At 36.6% G+C, this 17,227-nt stretch overlaps 1 protein-coding gene across 1 annotated transcript; it reads left to right on the top strand.

Annotated features, from left to right (window-relative positions):
• The first annotated feature begins 1,844 nt into the window (after positions 1-1,844).
• Positions 1,845-17,171, top strand: LOC131527746 (meprin A subunit beta-like). The gene is made up of 15 exons (XM_058757050.1): positions 1,845-1,960; positions 2,170-2,250; positions 2,523-2,541; positions 2,643-2,702; positions 2,788-2,831; positions 3,069-3,147; positions 3,251-3,368; positions 12,638-12,816; positions 12,956-13,174; positions 13,348-13,500; positions 14,188-14,403; positions 14,481-14,948; positions 15,945-16,118; positions 16,196-16,299; positions 16,726-17,171. The coding sequence occupies exons 2-15, from the start codon at positions 2,194-2,196 to the stop codon at positions 16,759-16,761; spliced, it is 1,926 nt and encodes a 641-aa protein (XP_058613033.1). The 5' UTR covers positions 1,845-1,960; positions 2,170-2,193; the 3' UTR covers positions 16,762-17,171.
• The last annotated feature ends 56 nt before the right edge of the window (positions 17,172-17,227 follow it).

Here is a 17,227-nt window from a genome sequence, read left to right as displayed (position 1 = left end):
GAAGATGTTTGCAAACCACAGCCAGACATCAGAGAGACCACCTTTGACAATGCTGACATGATGCTTTTTATTGAGGGGTCAGCCTCTAGAGACCCTGAGACAAGCAGAAACAAGATCATTTATGCTGTGACTACGGAACATGATGTGCTTTTGTTGGGGTCATTGATTTCAGTCTCACTATTCAGCCCAAGCGGCTAAACTAATGTCATTAACAGAGGCTTGCAGATTACTGCCTAATGACTGAACTTACTGATTCTATTTCAGACGTGCAGACCTTTGCAACAATGGAGGAGAAGCTGCAATGGAGATAAAAATGGAGAAAATAATGTGTATACATCACCAAATGATGATGTATACACAGGTGCCCAAAAATTATGATAATGATGATTTCCCATATGTAGTCCCTATATTCCACCATGGGTGACTAAACCCACGAGATTTAGTACTAGTTCAAGTTCATCCGATAATAACAAAGAAACCATTGTGTAAGAATGATATGTGTAAAAGCTCCCCTATGTTTACTAGTATAGAGATATCTGTCTCGCTTATGAGAAAAATATAAATGCATTACCCTTTTAGTTAATGATGGTAGCCTATGTTTTGAATCCTGGTGAACTAACATGTTAGATGTCCTAATGGTTGTATATGCTGAATGATTAAAGAATAATCAAAGGACGGTATGTTATGGAAATTTTAGTTTGTGTACGTTTCTTTTATTTGCTTGAAGCATTAACTGTATATTTGACCATATAAGGTAAAGAACGCTCATTTTGTCTTAAGTAGCATATATTTGTAGCAATAGCCAAAAATACATTGTATGGGTCAAAATTATAGATTTTTTATGCCAAAAATCATTAGGATATTATATCTGATCAAATGCACATTATTATTCTTTAACTTGGGTTGAACAAATCATTTTTGCTTGGATGGAATAGTAGCTACGCTAATTATGTCTCTATTTGTTTCTCTGTTACTTTCTGCCACGGGATGTAACTAGGAATTACAGAAGCTTCAGTCTGGATCCAAACCTTACATGATCTGAGATGATCAAACACCTGAGAAGAGATGATGCCAACCCCTCAGAGGACCTCAGAGGATGCCAACCCTCAGACAATATACAGAATTACCAAATTTTGCCATAAGTTAAATACATTAAGTTTCTACAATATATATTGTAGAAACTTAATTTCCTGTAAAGCTGCTTTGCAACGATTTGTATCGTAAAAAGCACTATACAAATGAACTTGAATTGAATTAGGATATTAAGTAAAGATCATGTTCCATAAAGATATTTTGTAAATTTCCTACTGTAAATATATCAAAACTTAATTTTTGATTGTTGGTAATACGCATTGCTAAGGACTTCATTTGAACAACTTTAAAGGTGATTTTCTCAATATTAAGATTTTTTTGCACCCTCAGATTCCAGATTTTCAAATAGTTGTATCTCTGCCAAACATTGTCCTATCCTAACAAACCATACATGAATGTAAAGCTTATTTATTCAGCTTTCAGATGCTGTATACATCTCAAAATTGACCCTCATGACTGCTTTTGTGGTCCAGGGTCACATTTATTGATGCTCATGTTGATATCACATGCGAAATGGTTCGAGACAAGTGCAAAATGAGAAATGGTTTCTTTTACTCTGAGGCCCTACACCCATAACTTCAAGAAAGATGCTATGCATTAAATACTTAATCAACGCTAGTCTGAGGGAAAATAGACAGATACCCTAAAAGGAGGCATATGGTGAGTATGCATTATGATTGGATGAGATAGAAACATCCTGGTTTGTTTGGGATATAAATGCTGAGTCGAAGTGTTCCTCTTTGTCACACACTGTACAGATGCTTTATATGATTGTCTGACTTTCTTGCAAGAATAAACCCTGTTTTTTCTTATTCTGCAATACTCTCTGGGTTATTGCCTCACAATAAGAGATTTTTCCATAACAAGGGTGAGTACATTTTCAGAAAATTTTCATTTTAGGTGAACTGTTGCTTTAAACTCCCAACTCTTAGCCAAATCATTATTGATAATTTATTTTACCATGTCTAATAATAACAAGTTGACCATTAGTGTAATAAATCGTAAACTATCAGATACAAGCTTGCATCACTTTTGTTCTATAAATTGGTTAATACACAATGCACTGATGTTCTGAAGAGACCGGCTCAGAGTGAAGTTCTCATGGCGTCTCTCCATACATTGCTGATTCTGTGCGTATGTGCCACAGCCCTGTGTTTGGTGAGTGTAGAATTCAGATGTTATAAAAACAACAATTTTGTGATCATGTGTTGATTAATATTGTGCTAAACAAAAGCAAATGATCATATTTTAGAACAAATCTAACACAGCTGTTGTTATATTAAAATACAATGACTTTGTTCAAGACTGAAAGGGTTTTGTGATTGTTTGTGGTTATTTCATACAATATCAAAGCTTGCACTGTAATAGTTTGTTGATGTAAATGGGTACATTTGACACTTACTGTATCACTCAAATGTTTTCTTTCAAAGCCAACATCTTCACTCACAGGTGAGTCATAACAATCACATCATTTTAATATAACAATGCATTCAATAATCACAACTGTTTTTTTTTTTATTTATATACTATTGAATTTGACCTTTTTTTAGGCAATACAGAGATTGATGTGGATAATGGAGAAGAACAGGATATATTTAATATAAATGAAGGTTTGTCGAAACATTAATATCATGTCTTAAATCTGTAGCATAATTTCTATAACATTTTTGCATTAACTGCTGTCTTGTTCAATAGCGGCAGGACTTGACCTGGTGGAAGGAGACATTCTGATGCATGAGGTCAGTGTTTGTGCTTTCCACAAACAGGGTACAAAGTAGGGCCTGAATCTCTGGGCCTGAAAAATAACAAAATAATTTTTTAGGACATTCTTAACCTTAACCTAGAAAATGTCAACATTAACCTCAGGAGGTCAAACTAATTTGTAAATACAGTTAGATACACTAAACATCACAAACATCAATATAATAAAATTTTCTTTAAATAAAATGAATCCATGTTTGGTTTATATTTAACAGGGAGAAGACAGAAACACTATTTTGAGTGAAAAGTATCGCTGGCCGACCACTGTGCCATATGTCCTAGACAGCAGCCTTGGTCTGTGAATATATAATAATTGATTGTTTTAAGTTGAATTTAAGCTCTTCTGCTTTACTTGCTCTTTTTCACATTCTTATGTTTTTTTTAATTTTTTTTATAGAAATCAATGCCAAAGGTGTGATACTGAAAGCATTCGAGCAATTCAGACTCAAGACCTGTATTGAATTTAAACCCTGGGATAGAGAGCCAAACTACATTTTCGTATTTAAAGGCAGTGGGTAAGAAAACTTCAAAACATTACACACATTCAAACTCATCTTCACACATCGTGTAATAATCAAAATTATATACACATTTATATAAATGAATGTCACTTTTTTCAAACAAAAACCTACCAAATTATTTTTTTCTCAGTATGAATATGTCATATATAAGCTATTTAGAAGATATAACCATTCAAAACGTACAGTCTCTATCTTCCATCGATATGGATCAACGATTTTTCAGCTTCTCGTCAAAATTTCTGTCCAATCAAATGCTCTCTAGAATCTGAAGCGCCCGCACCCTACATTATAGATGCTGAAATCCATCACTTGTTTACAGAGTTCACAGTGTTGCATCAACTTTACAACCAAACAAGGTGCATAATCACATTCCAAAATATAACCAATCTTGTTCAGCCTTGGTTGAGCATTACCAAAAATAAAAATAAAATATGCAAACCAGAAAAAAATAAATAAATAAATAAAATGCATCAAAAATAAATGTAAATACAACAAAAAGGCTTTTTAAATTAATTCACACAAATCCAAGAGAGAAATCAACTTAAAGGCTTGCTTGTTTTTAACAAATTTTAAAGATTTTTATATGACTTTTACCTCATTCCACAATTGGATAAAGTTGGGTTTAGATTTAAACCATCTGCACTCACAAATAAAAAAAACTTCCTAAATCACAACAAGAAATTAATAACAAATTCAAACTCTTTGTTTTCAAGAAAAATACCAAAACATGACCTTCACATTGAGGGGTGGGAATTTAACATTCCTTAAACATAACCAGTTTTGCACCTCTCTCCAAAAAGGTTGCACCATATCACACAAAAAGAAAAACATGGTCTAAAGTTTCCATACTTGTTTCAAAATTAAAATTCAGTCTTAAATTAGTTGGTAGGATAAATCTCATTTAGAATCTTGAAGCTCACCTCTTTAGCTTTAGGAGGGAGGGGGAAAGACAGATAATTTTTATTTTACTTTTCCCCCAACCATATCGAAATCTTTAAGCATGTACACCAGTCTAATTGAGTTTGGGTAAGCCTGCAAAATAAAATTTCAAATAAATATCTTTGTAACGAGGGATGCGACAACAGAGTCGGAGGTATCCAAATGCAGGCTTTATTAAAAGAGAGTGTGGTCAAAACAGGCAGGGTCCATAAACAGCAAACAGTAAAATCCCAGACAGGGCAGAAGAGTAATCCACAAACAGGCATTGATCAGGGCAGGCAGCAAACAATCAAAAACAAGGAACCAATCCAGGGTCAAAACATAGGCAACTCGGAAAACATACGGACATTCAATATGATAGTGTGTGTGTGTGTGTGCCATTCTTATAATGGGAGACTGATGAGGTGATGAGAGACAGGTGATTGCAGTTGATGATGTCTCCAGGCAAAGGATTATGGGAAATGTAGTCTGGGGTGAATGGTAAAGAATACAGGATGGGGTGCCCTGTAGCAGAGCACGTGGGCACTCCAGCTAGAGATGTGACACTATTTTTTTTTCTCCCAAAAATGATAATCTTCTAAGGAAAGCTGCCTCAATTCTGAGGAAACTTGGAAGTTTAATGTATCTCACTTAACCATTAATCTTAAAGCAACTGGAATGGCTATAATCATTCTATATATATATCTGAAGAATATAATTTAGAATAAAACAGAAACACTTATTTTTCAATTCTTCTAAAATCTTTGCATTCTTCTTCTTGCGCCATTAAACTTTTAATGGAGTTTTTTGGCTGCCTATTTTTTTCTAAATTACTAAAAATATGAAGAGTCATTTTCGCCTTCCTCAATCCACCTGGCACGTGACCTTACAAAGGCCCCTCGTACCCTCTCAAGATAAAGATGATCTAATTTGTTCTGAAGCTCCATCCCTCTGTTTTTCCTCATTATTTAAAATGGGTTTATTACAACACTGACTTAAGAATAAAATTACTTTCAAACTCCCTTTTTTTCCCTTTTATCCCCCACCCCCCATTAGCATTTTGTGTGGCGCTTTTGCAATGTGATAAGAAAAGCCTGTGATTTTACTCAAATTTACTAATCCCCTGGATATGATGTCAAACCTTTGAGTAACATTATCATAAACAGAAAAATGTTCCTTACCACATGCTGCATACGTCATTACAAATGACTAGAGGTCACCAGGTAATACTAATCCTGTGCAAATAGGGCTTTAGGGAAACATATATGGAAAAAATCTTTGAATTTAAAAAATTCCCATTTACTTACATTACAATTAAAAGATTCATTTATCTCTATACGACTTATTAATTCCTTGATTTTACTGCAAAACTCTTCCTTTCGTAAAAGACAGGCATTGAACTTCCAATAACATTTGTTTCTAAATTGCTTAAATGTGGGTTCTAAAACAAAATCTATCAAGCAATGATCTGTTAATGGAGCCTTAAAAATTGTAGATTGAAAGCCTATTTTAAAATCACTAACCAATCAATAATTAATTCTGGATTTGCTCTCCCCATTAGGTTTAAACCAGGAAAAAACTTCAGGATTTAAATATCTTCAAATGTGATTCATTTTCTGTCTTCAAAAATTCGTTAAGCCACCGTTTGTTAAGTCTGGGAGGCCATCTGTCCTTCCACTCATCTGGAACCATATTCCAATCCCCTACTACTAGATAGAGCATTATCAGATGGACACTTTAGTTTCTTTAATCACATTAGAATTATCTTCTACTAATTTCTGATTTTTGAGCTGCATTGTTAAAGCCATAAATATTAATGAAAATGAGAAAAAGACCATCAGTTTTCAGTACCACCATTAACCAATGACCACTACCATCAGCTTTATAAGTAATGAGTTCCCCATGACATTTGTTGAAGCATATTGCCAGACCTCCAGAAAGGTTAGAATCATGGCTGAAAAAAATCGTATCACCCTATTGATTAGTCCACAAAGAGGCATCCAAGACTGAAGAATGAGTCTTGTGTAAAAACACACAATGAGCTTTTTGCCCTTTTCAAAAAAAAAAAAAAAAAAAAATTCCCCACTGTCTTAAAGTTAGAAACGTATCACATCATCCGTCAACACCAGTCCGTCATACTTCAATGACGCATCATGGTGCTGCTTTGTTTGGATTTTTCACTTAAATCCACCAGATTCTCATACACCCTCCTTTCCAGATTCAATATTACCTCCAAAATGGTTTCATTAGCCATCTCAGCATTCTCTTTTAAAACCCGTTTTTTAAATTTGAATAAAATGAAAACTAAAAGAATTTCAAATCACATGAGCCAATATTTTATTCACAATAGAACATAGATAACATTACAAATGTTTAAACTGAGAAATTTTAAAATTTTATGCACAAAATGAGCTCATTTCAAATTTGATGCCTGCTACAGGTCTCAAAATAGTTGGGATGGGGTCATGTTTACCATGGTGTAGCTTCACCTCTTCTTTTCAAAACAGTTTGAAGACATCTGGGCATCGAGGTTATGCGTTTTGGTGTTGGAATGTGGTCCCATTCTTGCCTGTGTTGTTAACTTTTATCTTCTACGAAGCAGAGACCAGGAGACGTTGGGATATCTTTCATACAGAAGTTACTCTTTATTGAGAACTCGCTGCGCGTCGCTGTAGTCATCCAAGTCTAACTAAAAGCAGTGATACATTGTAGTGTATATACATTTAGGGGGCAGTGCTTAGGAATGGAAACAAAGCACCTGGGTGACGACTTTAAACAAAGCATGCAAATGAGAAAGACAGACCCAATCAACAACACTCGATTGCATTGATAATCCAATCAGTCTAACGATTCATGTCTGGGCCAGGGGCTCAAAGCCATTTGCAGAACAAAAGATTCGAGTCTGGCTCATTTGGCTCATTTCACTTACAATAGGAGAACAGGAACTGGCAGGGACCTCTTGCATCTGATGTAGTGATCTGACTCATGTCACCATTTTTCACCTTAAATGCTAAATACAAGGTATATAACTTCTTCAGTTTGTACACTATTACATTGGAATCTAAATTAAACATTTAAATAAATTTGTAATCCCACAATTCCCCCTTTGAGAGTTCTAATAACTCTCACAAAATACAAATTTAGACACTTAAAAGTTTATTCTTGTAACTTGTGATCGTTACAGGCTCATAGCACTTGTTCTGTGTTGATTGTCTGTAGTGATGAATAATCTTTTCTGGTTGGAACTGTCATTTCCTCGTGAGAGGCGGAAGTCATTTGCTGATGTGAGTCTCTGCGTTGTGTATTTTTTTTTTTTTTTGTTCTGTCTTCCGTGACAGTTGGCTCGGTAGTGAGTCTTGTTGTCTTTTAGAGGTTGTGGCTTCATACGCAGGTGAGGGGGTCGGCGCGTATGGGTCTCAGGACAGCCATCAAGTGGTATCTGCACAGAGGAAGAAAGAAAACAAAAAGACAGAGCAGTATTTGTTCTAAAGACTGCAAACATTAGGGTTGTATCCTCTGTTCAATCTGAGTCTGCTATTGTTGTTCCTTCTTTCCCTATTTCTTAATTCCTGTGACACCTAAAGAACAGTGAGGTGAGGGTGGACTAGTGGATGGGGAAGGCCTATGAGGGGATGTTCACCGCAGGGTTGGCCCCCGAAGCCTATTGCCTTGGTTCTTCCCTGGGCTCCACACTGGTCCATGTGTCCTAACCTATCCCTGTAGGTGGTGTGCAAACTTTAGTGTGTGACATCTCCATCCTCTAATGGAACATCAGTCATAACAAACATCATAACCCAAAGAGGATAGGTGAGTGACTGTGGTGTGCTGTAGTATAGCTTTGAAGGCTGTGAGTGTACTTAATTAGCATTCTCTCAATAGAAGGAAGTGACAGTAACCTTCCTGTAGTTTTATTTACAAAGAATCTTTCAGCTTTGTTGTACATTACTGGGAAATTAAGCACTCACAGCCCTAACAGTTAACACCTGAGCAAACTGCTCCAACAGTTCGGTGAAGCGGGGAGGGGCTGCTTCAGAGTACCAAGTAGACTGAGTAGGAGCTGAGTAAAGCTGTTAATTTCTCCTAATGTCTTTTTGCTTTTCCTACACTCTTTCATCCAGTGTCCAGGTTTACCGCAGTAATGACAACTGCCCTCCTTCTTAGGACATTTACGTTGCTGTCGGTTCTCTGTGTTGACCTTAAAGGACGCCGCTGCAATCTTTACTCTGGCTTTAACATCAGAGTCTCTTTCCCAAGTAACTAACCTGTCCAAGCTGTTTTGCAAGCTTCCAGTGGACCATGTTAGATCTAAGAATGGCAAAGCTGATCTGTACTCTGATAAAAGGCCATCAAACCATGTTCGAACTAGTGGTCCTTTGTCATCAAGCACACTTTCAGAATCATCCACTATTCCACTGTAAGTTACAGCTGACTGACAAAACCTTTCAGTGTATTCACTCACAGTTTCTTCTTTCCTTTGCACACAGTTAGTGATTCTGGACCAGTCTATTTTGGGTCCCATGATATTCTTTAGAATTTTCAAAACCCCTTCTCTCAAATCGCCTTTACTGGCATGTTGTAGTTCAGAAGTAACGGCAGACTCAAAACTGTTGAATTCAGATTCAGTTAGAATTTGTGACATCAGCTGTGTGACTTCTGCTAACGACATGTCGTAGAGACGCATTTTGTTGATCAATGCTCTTCTAAATTCAGAAAAATCTGTGCGTGCTGAGGGTAAGCTCTGGGACAGTCTCTCTATATCTTTAGGTCCTAGTGTTTTGGCAACAGTTTGTACTTGCACAACAGAAGAGTTGAGAGGAACACTTTCAGTTTCCTCAATTCCCTGAGATCTTCTCCTAGCACCACAAACATTGACCGAACTTACAGGCACATCAATTACTGATTGGAGAGCTACATCTCTTTCAAAGAAAGCTTGTAAATCAGGATAATTGTTATCCAGCTGACTAACTTCTTCTACATAATTTTTTTCTGAAGCTTTGTTGCGGTTCAATTTCTTAGTCAAAGAGGATACTCTAGCACGGAGCTCTTTGTTCTGTTCCTCTAGCTCTGAGTTACGCTGAGACTGTTGTGTAGCTAGCGCTAAACCAAATTCTCTGTGGCAGCAGATAATGCCTTTCACATTGTTCTTGCGAATACATGCTCCTAATACCTTTTTACACTCATCTACAGACCAAGTCTTGTCTGGATGGATCTCATATTTCTCAGTTAGTTCTTGTCTAACTTTCTCAGTGATCATTAGGTTCATTTGTTCCCCTAACAGTGTTTTGAATTCACTATCTGACCACAATGGAGTCGCAAGACCACCCTTTTCTGTTGTTGGAATCCGCCTAGCATTCCTTCTAACCATTTTGTACGTTTCTTCTGTACCACACAAACAAACACTAAAACTTCTCTGATCAACAGAGGGTACATTTGTTAACACAGCTTAACTATTGTTAACTTTCCAAATTACCAACACTTCACACTTAACTTCCCTGCCTGAAAACAGAGGATAACCAATTTTAGCACATGATGCTAAACTTCCCTGCCTGAAAACAGAGGATAACACACTATTAGCACGTGATGCTAATCTTCCCTGCCTGGACAGAGGATAACCTTCATCTCTAAAAGGACATTTTTAGAGGATAACTTAGCTAACCAAACCCTACAGCTGTCTGTTAACTCTTCTCTGACGGCGCAGAGGATAACAAATTTGTACTGGTCTTAAAGGTTCTTTTGGATTAGAGACAGCACTCACCACAACCTTGGTTGAAAGAAAAATTCAGTCTGGAAATCTTTGTTCAGCTTGAAGTTTTCGCTGGATTCCAAAAGATGCAGTCTGGAAGCAGATCTTTGTTTGAGCTTGAAGTTTTCAATCTGGATTCAGGTGAGGAAGCTGGAACTCTATCCGGGTCACAGCACCATCTGTTGTGAACTTTTATCTTCTACGAAGCAGAGACCAGGAGACGTTGGGATATCTTTCATACAGAAGTTACTCTTTATTGAGAACTCGCTGCGCGTCGCTGTAGTCATCCAAGTCTAACTAAAAGCAGTGATACATTGTAGTGTATATACATTTAGGGGGCAGTGCTTAGGAATGGAAACAAAGCACCTGGGTGACGACTTTAAACAAAGCATGCAAATGAGAAAGACAGACCCAATCAACAACACTCGATTGCATTGATAATCCAATCAGTCTAACGATTCATGTCTGGGCCAGGGGGCTCCGAAAGCCATTTGCAGAACAAAAGATTCGAGTCTGGCTCATTTGGCTCATTTCACTTACAATAGGAGAACAGGAACTGGCAGGGACCTCTTGCATCTGATGTAGTGATCTGACTCATGTCACCATTTTTCACCTTAAATGCTAAATACAAGGTATATAACTTCTTCAGTTTGTACACTATTACATTGGAATCTAAATTAAACATTTAAATAAATTTGTAATCCCACACCTGATTGTGTTTAAAAAAGCGAGTAAAGCTCGAAATTTTTACTTCAATACACACAAATGCATTGGGAACATTGCACATTCTATTCTAAATCAAAACATAAAAACAAAATTTGCAAATTTGAGGAAAGTGAAGAAAAAGGAATATTAGGCTGTTCAAAAAAATAGCAGCGTCTGCATTTTTCTTTACAAGGTCAAACATTTACTTTACTGTATAAACAGAAAAATGCTTGAAGATTTAGCTTTCTTGTGAATGACTGAACTAACATTTAGTTGTATAGCCACGGTTTCTGAGAACTGCTTCACATCTGTGTCGCATGGAGTCTGGCACCTGTGAACAGGTATTCCAGCCCAGGACGATTGCACTCCACGATTCCTCTGCATTTCTTGGTTTTGCCTCAGAAACAGCATTTTTGATGTCACCCCACAAGTTTTCTATTGGATTAAGGTCTGGAGATCGGATTGGCCACTCCATAAAGTTAATCTTGTTGGTCTGGAACCAAGATGCTGCTCGCTTACTGGTGTGTTTGGGGTTGTTGTCTTGTTGAAACACCCATTTCGGCTTCTTGCCGATTAGGCGTCTTCTAATTGTTAAAGTACTCACAGGTAACTCTAGACTTTCTTCGATCACCCTGGAGCTGATCATTGGCTAAGTCTTCTTATTCTTCGATCCATTCAAATGATAGTTTTCCATTTTATTCCACATCTTTCTGTTTTTGGTTGCCATTTTAAAGCATTTGACATTTTAGCTGAGCAGCCTATCATTTTCTGCACTTCTTTATATGTTTTGCCCTCTCTAATCAAGTTTTTAATCAAAGTACGCAATTCTTTTGAACACTATCTGGAACGACCCATTTTACTCAGATTTTCAGAGAGAAATGCACAGTACAACATTTGCTGCCTTCGTCCTTAAATAAGGGTCACTTGTTTGACACCAGTTTTTTCACAGAATGATTTAACTCTCTAATTAATCTCCACACTGCTATTATTTTGAGCATGCCCTTTTCAATTAATGATTCGGTTACACAGAATCAACAGCATGCATGTCATGACTGTTGGGTCCGTTGGTTTTCTATTACTCTAAAGTATTCCACAATCTTTTCACTTTTATAGCTATGTACTTTTATGTAACAGACCTGATGTCAATTAACTTAATTAGTTTCTAGATGTTCTCCCAACTGAATCTTTTCAAAATTTCTTGCTTTTTCAGCCCTTTGTTGAACCCGTACCAACTTATTTTAGACCTGTTCCAGACATCAAATTTGAAATGAGCTCATTTAGTGGATACAATTTCTCCGTTTAAACATTGTTTATGCTCTCTATGTTCTATTGAGAATAAAATATTTGCTCATGTAATTTGAAAGTCTTTTAGTTTTCATTTTATTCAAATTTAAAAAACGTCCCAACATTTCTGGAATTCGGGTTGCATTTTGCACAATAATCTCCATTGCATAGTATGCTCCATTACTTTTGCCTCATCTTTCTTTTCAACATTGGGCAAGGAATCTTTCCCTTTGGGGTCTAGTTTTAGTTTGGCAGGTTTAATCAGTTTTTGTGAAGACATCTTGATGTACAACAGTGGGAATTACTCACTTCAAGCAAGCTTTTAGGAACAACTGTCACAAGCTTTTAAAAAACCCACCTGCTTAATCCACCATCTTCGACCGGCCCTGTTCACATATTATTTTCTGTACAGTGGATGGCATGTAGTGCACTATATAGGGTATTTATTTAAAATGTATTAAATAACATTTTAGGCAAATAAGCATGTTAGACATTTTCAGGCACATGAAAACATTGGGATTTGTATTGCACTGGCTGTATCTAAGGGGTGTATATTTTTGCAAAGATGTGAAATTCAGGGTAATGGACATGTGATGTTTTTCTGTTTCATCAGATGTTTCTCAAAGGTGGGGAATCGAAAGATGGGGAAACAAGAGTTGTCAATTGGTGCAAACTGTGATCAATTAGCAACAGTGGAGCACGAGTTTCTGCATGCGCTGGGTTTTTGGCACGAGCAGTCCCGATCTGATAGAGACGACTACGTCACCATCATGTGGGACCAGATTAAAGAGGGTAACTATTGAATTCTTAAATACACGCATCAATAATAACATCATTCTGTCTTGCCAAACTCCTAAAATTTATAAATATACTAATATTAAATGCAAACTAATTTGTTCATTAACTGTTTTGCGGTTTGTTTCTTTCTTAGGTCATAAGCACAACTTTGATTTACATGATGAAAAGGTGTTAAGCAAACTCGGTGTGCCCTATGATTACAGTTCAGTCATGCACTACAGTAAAACACACTTCAGCAAAGGCAGTAAGCCAACCATCGTTACCAAAATACCAGAATTCTTGGATGTGATTGGTCAACGCATGGAGTTTAGTGACAGTGACCTGCTCAAGCTGAACCGGCTATACAATTGTAGTAAGTTTATGATTAAGCACTTTCTGTGGAAGACCCGACTGAATAATTCTCCATTTATTTTTTTTATAAATATATTGACATTAGTTTGACAGATAAGATACAGACTGCTTGCTCAACTAATACTTTGCTTCTATCACTCATCTTGTCCTAAACTTTTTTCATAATTTGTCCAGCTACAGCCTCAACTTTTCTGGACTCTTGCCAGTTTGAGGAGCCGAATATCTGTGGTATGATCCAGGGTGATGGTGGAAATGCCAAGTGGGCTCGTGTAAAAAGAGTAAAGGGTGGTCCACAGAGAGACTACACCAATCTGGGTCAATGTAAAGGTATAAACACCCCTAATCACAAAAGCAGGATTCAACCCAACACAACCCAACTGAGTTTTGCATTTATTTATAATGATTTCAATGATAACAATGCATTCATTTACAATGATTCATTTACATTTAAAATTGCAATTTTTGAGCCACAGGATCGCTAGCAATAAAACTTCATGCAAGTGAATTAAGAGAATTTTGCAATTGTTTTTCCATTTATGCACCATCATGCTCAGTAGCCCCACCCATTGTGAAACCTCATTTGTCCAAAAGCCATATAAATGCAAATTTCTTTGGTTGTGATGCATCGAAAAACCAGACTCTTGTCATTGTGAGTCACATCAAGCAGGTGTTGTGTGGAAATTTGACCTTTTCACATACAGTAGCAAATATCATTTTTGCAAAGTTTACACCGACTGTAAAAGAAAAAAAAAATCTGCTATTGCATTTCCATGACTTCACAAGAGTAATCAAAATATAAATGCCTCTTTCATGATGGTGGCACTTTGGTCTTCATGATAAACACATTTTACTGATACAATAAGGAAATATTATTTGACCTCTCCAGACAATTTCGTCGTCAAGGATTACGATATGACATGCAAAATGATCTTTAAACTCCATTATAAGGTCCAAAGAGAAAATGAGAAGGCTGGCTTAATGGTCTATTATCTAATAAAGTTTATATATCCACAGGGGTTGGGTTCTTCATGCATTTCAGCACAGCCACAGGAACCCAGGGTGACAAGGCTTACTTGCAAAGTCGCCTCTTTTACCCCAAAAGACGGTCCCAATGCCTGCAGTTCTATCACTACAACAGCGGGGGCGTCGATGACCAGCTAAACATCTGGGTGCGTGAATACACCACTAAAAACCCCAAAGGAGCCCTGAGACTCATTCAGAAGATCAGTGGTAATAATTCTTTATGTTTAAAACACCAATAGATAAATCATTTTAGCCTATGGGTAACTTATACTTGTACAACCTAGGTGGACGTCAAGGCTCCTGGGAACTATACCATGTTACACTAAATGTCTCTGATAAATTCAGAGTAGTGTTTGAAGGAGTTAAAGGAAGAAAACCATCAAAGGGTGGTCTGTCTCTGGATGACATTAACCTCTCAGAGACAAAGTGTCCTCAATACACTTGGCGCATTCGTGATTTTACCAGGCTTCTTGCTACAACCCCTGCCGGTTCCCAAACCTACAGCCCCCGCTTCCTATCCCCAGATGGTTACTCATTTCAGATTGGTTTGTACATTAATGGCTTGAAGGATAGTCCAAATAAAATGGCAATCTACTTCTACCTGACCTCTGGACCCAAAGACAACAAACTCCAATGGCCATGTCCGTGGCGTCAGGCATCCATGGAGCTGATGGACCAGAATCCAGACATCCAACACCGCATGAACAACATTAGGATGATCACTACAGATCCAGCCAAGACCTCCACTGACTGTAAGACACAAAGTTATAGATATTGGTCATTTTTATGAGCCATTAATGCTGATGTGCTAAGTAGGCCCTACAGATACTTGGTTACAGATTATTTAGAGATAAAAGTCAATAAAATGCAACCTGTGCCGGCAAAATGAGTCAGAATGTGCACGTGCTAATTTTGAGCTATGGGCAAAAAAAAAAAAAAAGTGAAAAATGTGGATTTTAGTCAGATTTGGGGTTTTCAAAAAAATACGTTCATTAAGCCCTTGCGATCCCAATGCTCCACATAGTACTTTAGCATCTAAAATTATCTTTATTTGTATTCTTTTCTGAGGGGAGTAGGCTACCTTTTCTCTGCTCGCTTATCACCGACTGTCATCCAGCGCCCGCATAAAAGGTGTTTCCGGCAGCGCGCGAAAAGAGGGAATCACTTGCTGCTCTTGATTGAACTGCTTTTGTAGTTTTAATAGGCCTAATCAATTTATTTGTAATGAACACACTAAGGGGATTTTTACATTTGATTATTTGTTTTTCTTACTTTTTGTTTAGATGTAAAATGCAAAAGGTAATGCATTATATTTCTTTCTTATATTTGTTCTAGCCTACTGCTTTTTTTTTTTTTTTTGCATAGGCTATGTTCTTATTTATAATAACCAAGATAAAATAAAAATAGCTATATTGTGATTATTAATATAGTACTAATTAGTATTAAGAAAAGAAGTGGAGGAAAAAATTAAATGTTGCTAGGTGATTTTGCCTTGAAACCTTCAGAAAACTTTAACTCGATTTTTCTCAGAATTGAGTTTGCTGATTGTTTAGATTTCAAAAGAGTGTAGGTCAGACTCCAACAATTCATATATCATTCTGAAAGCCTTTTAATGGAGAATGTGAAATGTGAAATGTGAAAAATAACTCATTTTTGAAAACTTGCTCATTGTAACTCATTTTGCTAGCTCAAGTCACAAATGTGTTTTATAAATAGTATTTTCTCTCTTTGTGCATCCATGGGTAAAGCCAAGTATTTTTGGGGCAACCCACGAAAAGTAGGCAGTCTAGTCACTGACGCAGATGGCAGTAGATACTACCGGGGGCTGGGTCACCGTACCAACAATTTCATCACACATGGTCATCTGAAGAGTCGAAACTTTATTAAAGGACAGGATGTCATCTTCCTCCTGTCCCTTGAAGGTTTGCAGTTCTTATTCAATACCAGTGAAATTCTTATGAAATATGACAAGAGTTTTAAATTTCAACTTCATCAATAGATGTGACTGGACTTTTGACGACCAGGAGACCAAAAATAAGAGACCTGCAATTAGAAATTGATGACCGTGATGCGGAGGAGGAGGAGCCAAAGAGACAGATGGTTGTATGTATCCACATACCAGTTTTCTCCTCCCATACTTGATAATTGTACCATTATTCATTATTAAATGTAAATGGATGTACAGTATCTCCCATTCAGAATTGGGGAGTAACTAATCACATGTAATGGAATTATGTAATTTAATTACAAAATAAATGTAACTGTAATCTGTTACAGTTACTGAGAAAAAATTAATTACAGTTACCTATGAAAATGTAACAATTACAAAGGGGTTATCTGAATATTTTCACACACAGGCCAACATATCATTGATTTATTTTCCAAATTGTATTGATTTCGCTAAAATACGAGACACCAGTGTTTCAGGAGTTTAGGACACAGAATAGGACACGTTTTATTTCCTATTAAGGTTTATGTATAGGCTATGCTTTATTTTTAAAGATTTGTAAACTGAATTTTCTCTTGCAGAACCCAAGAGTTCCTTTTAAAAGGACCATGGACTAAAAGATCCCCATGAGATGCAGGATACATCATGAAGCTTCAATGGAGAGAGAGAGAGAAAAAAAAAAAAAAAAATTTTTCCAGAATTTGCCAGATTGGTGTCTTCATTACTGAGCTGGAGCGACTGGATCATAATTTGCATTAAAAAAACAAAACAAAAAAAACAATACTATTGTTTACAATACTAAACAATACTAAACAGTACTATTCTCAAGAAACTTTATTACTAGATTACTAGCACTTCTGATGTTCATTGCCTCCTTAAGATGAATTTATTCTTGTATTCCTCATTTGTAAGTTGCTTTGGATAAAAGTGCCTGCTAAATGAATAAATGTAAATGCAAAATAAAAAGCAAAAAAAATAAATAAAAAAGAGCACTTGATCAAAAGAAGTACTCAACCATTATTGCTCACACAGTTTATTAGTGGCATGTTCTGTAACAAAATGCTTTCAATCTAAACATGTCAA

The sequence above is a fragment of the Onychostoma macrolepis genome, chromosome 20 (assembly GCF_012432095.1).
Source record: "Onychostoma macrolepis isolate SWU-2019 chromosome 20, ASM1243209v1, whole genome shotgun sequence".
NCBI classification, from domain to species: Eukaryota; Metazoa; Chordata; class Actinopteri; order Cypriniformes; family Cyprinidae; genus Onychostoma; species Onychostoma macrolepis.
Note: the sequence above shows the minus strand (reverse complement) of the source record. Positions and strands in the feature narration are given on the sequence as shown.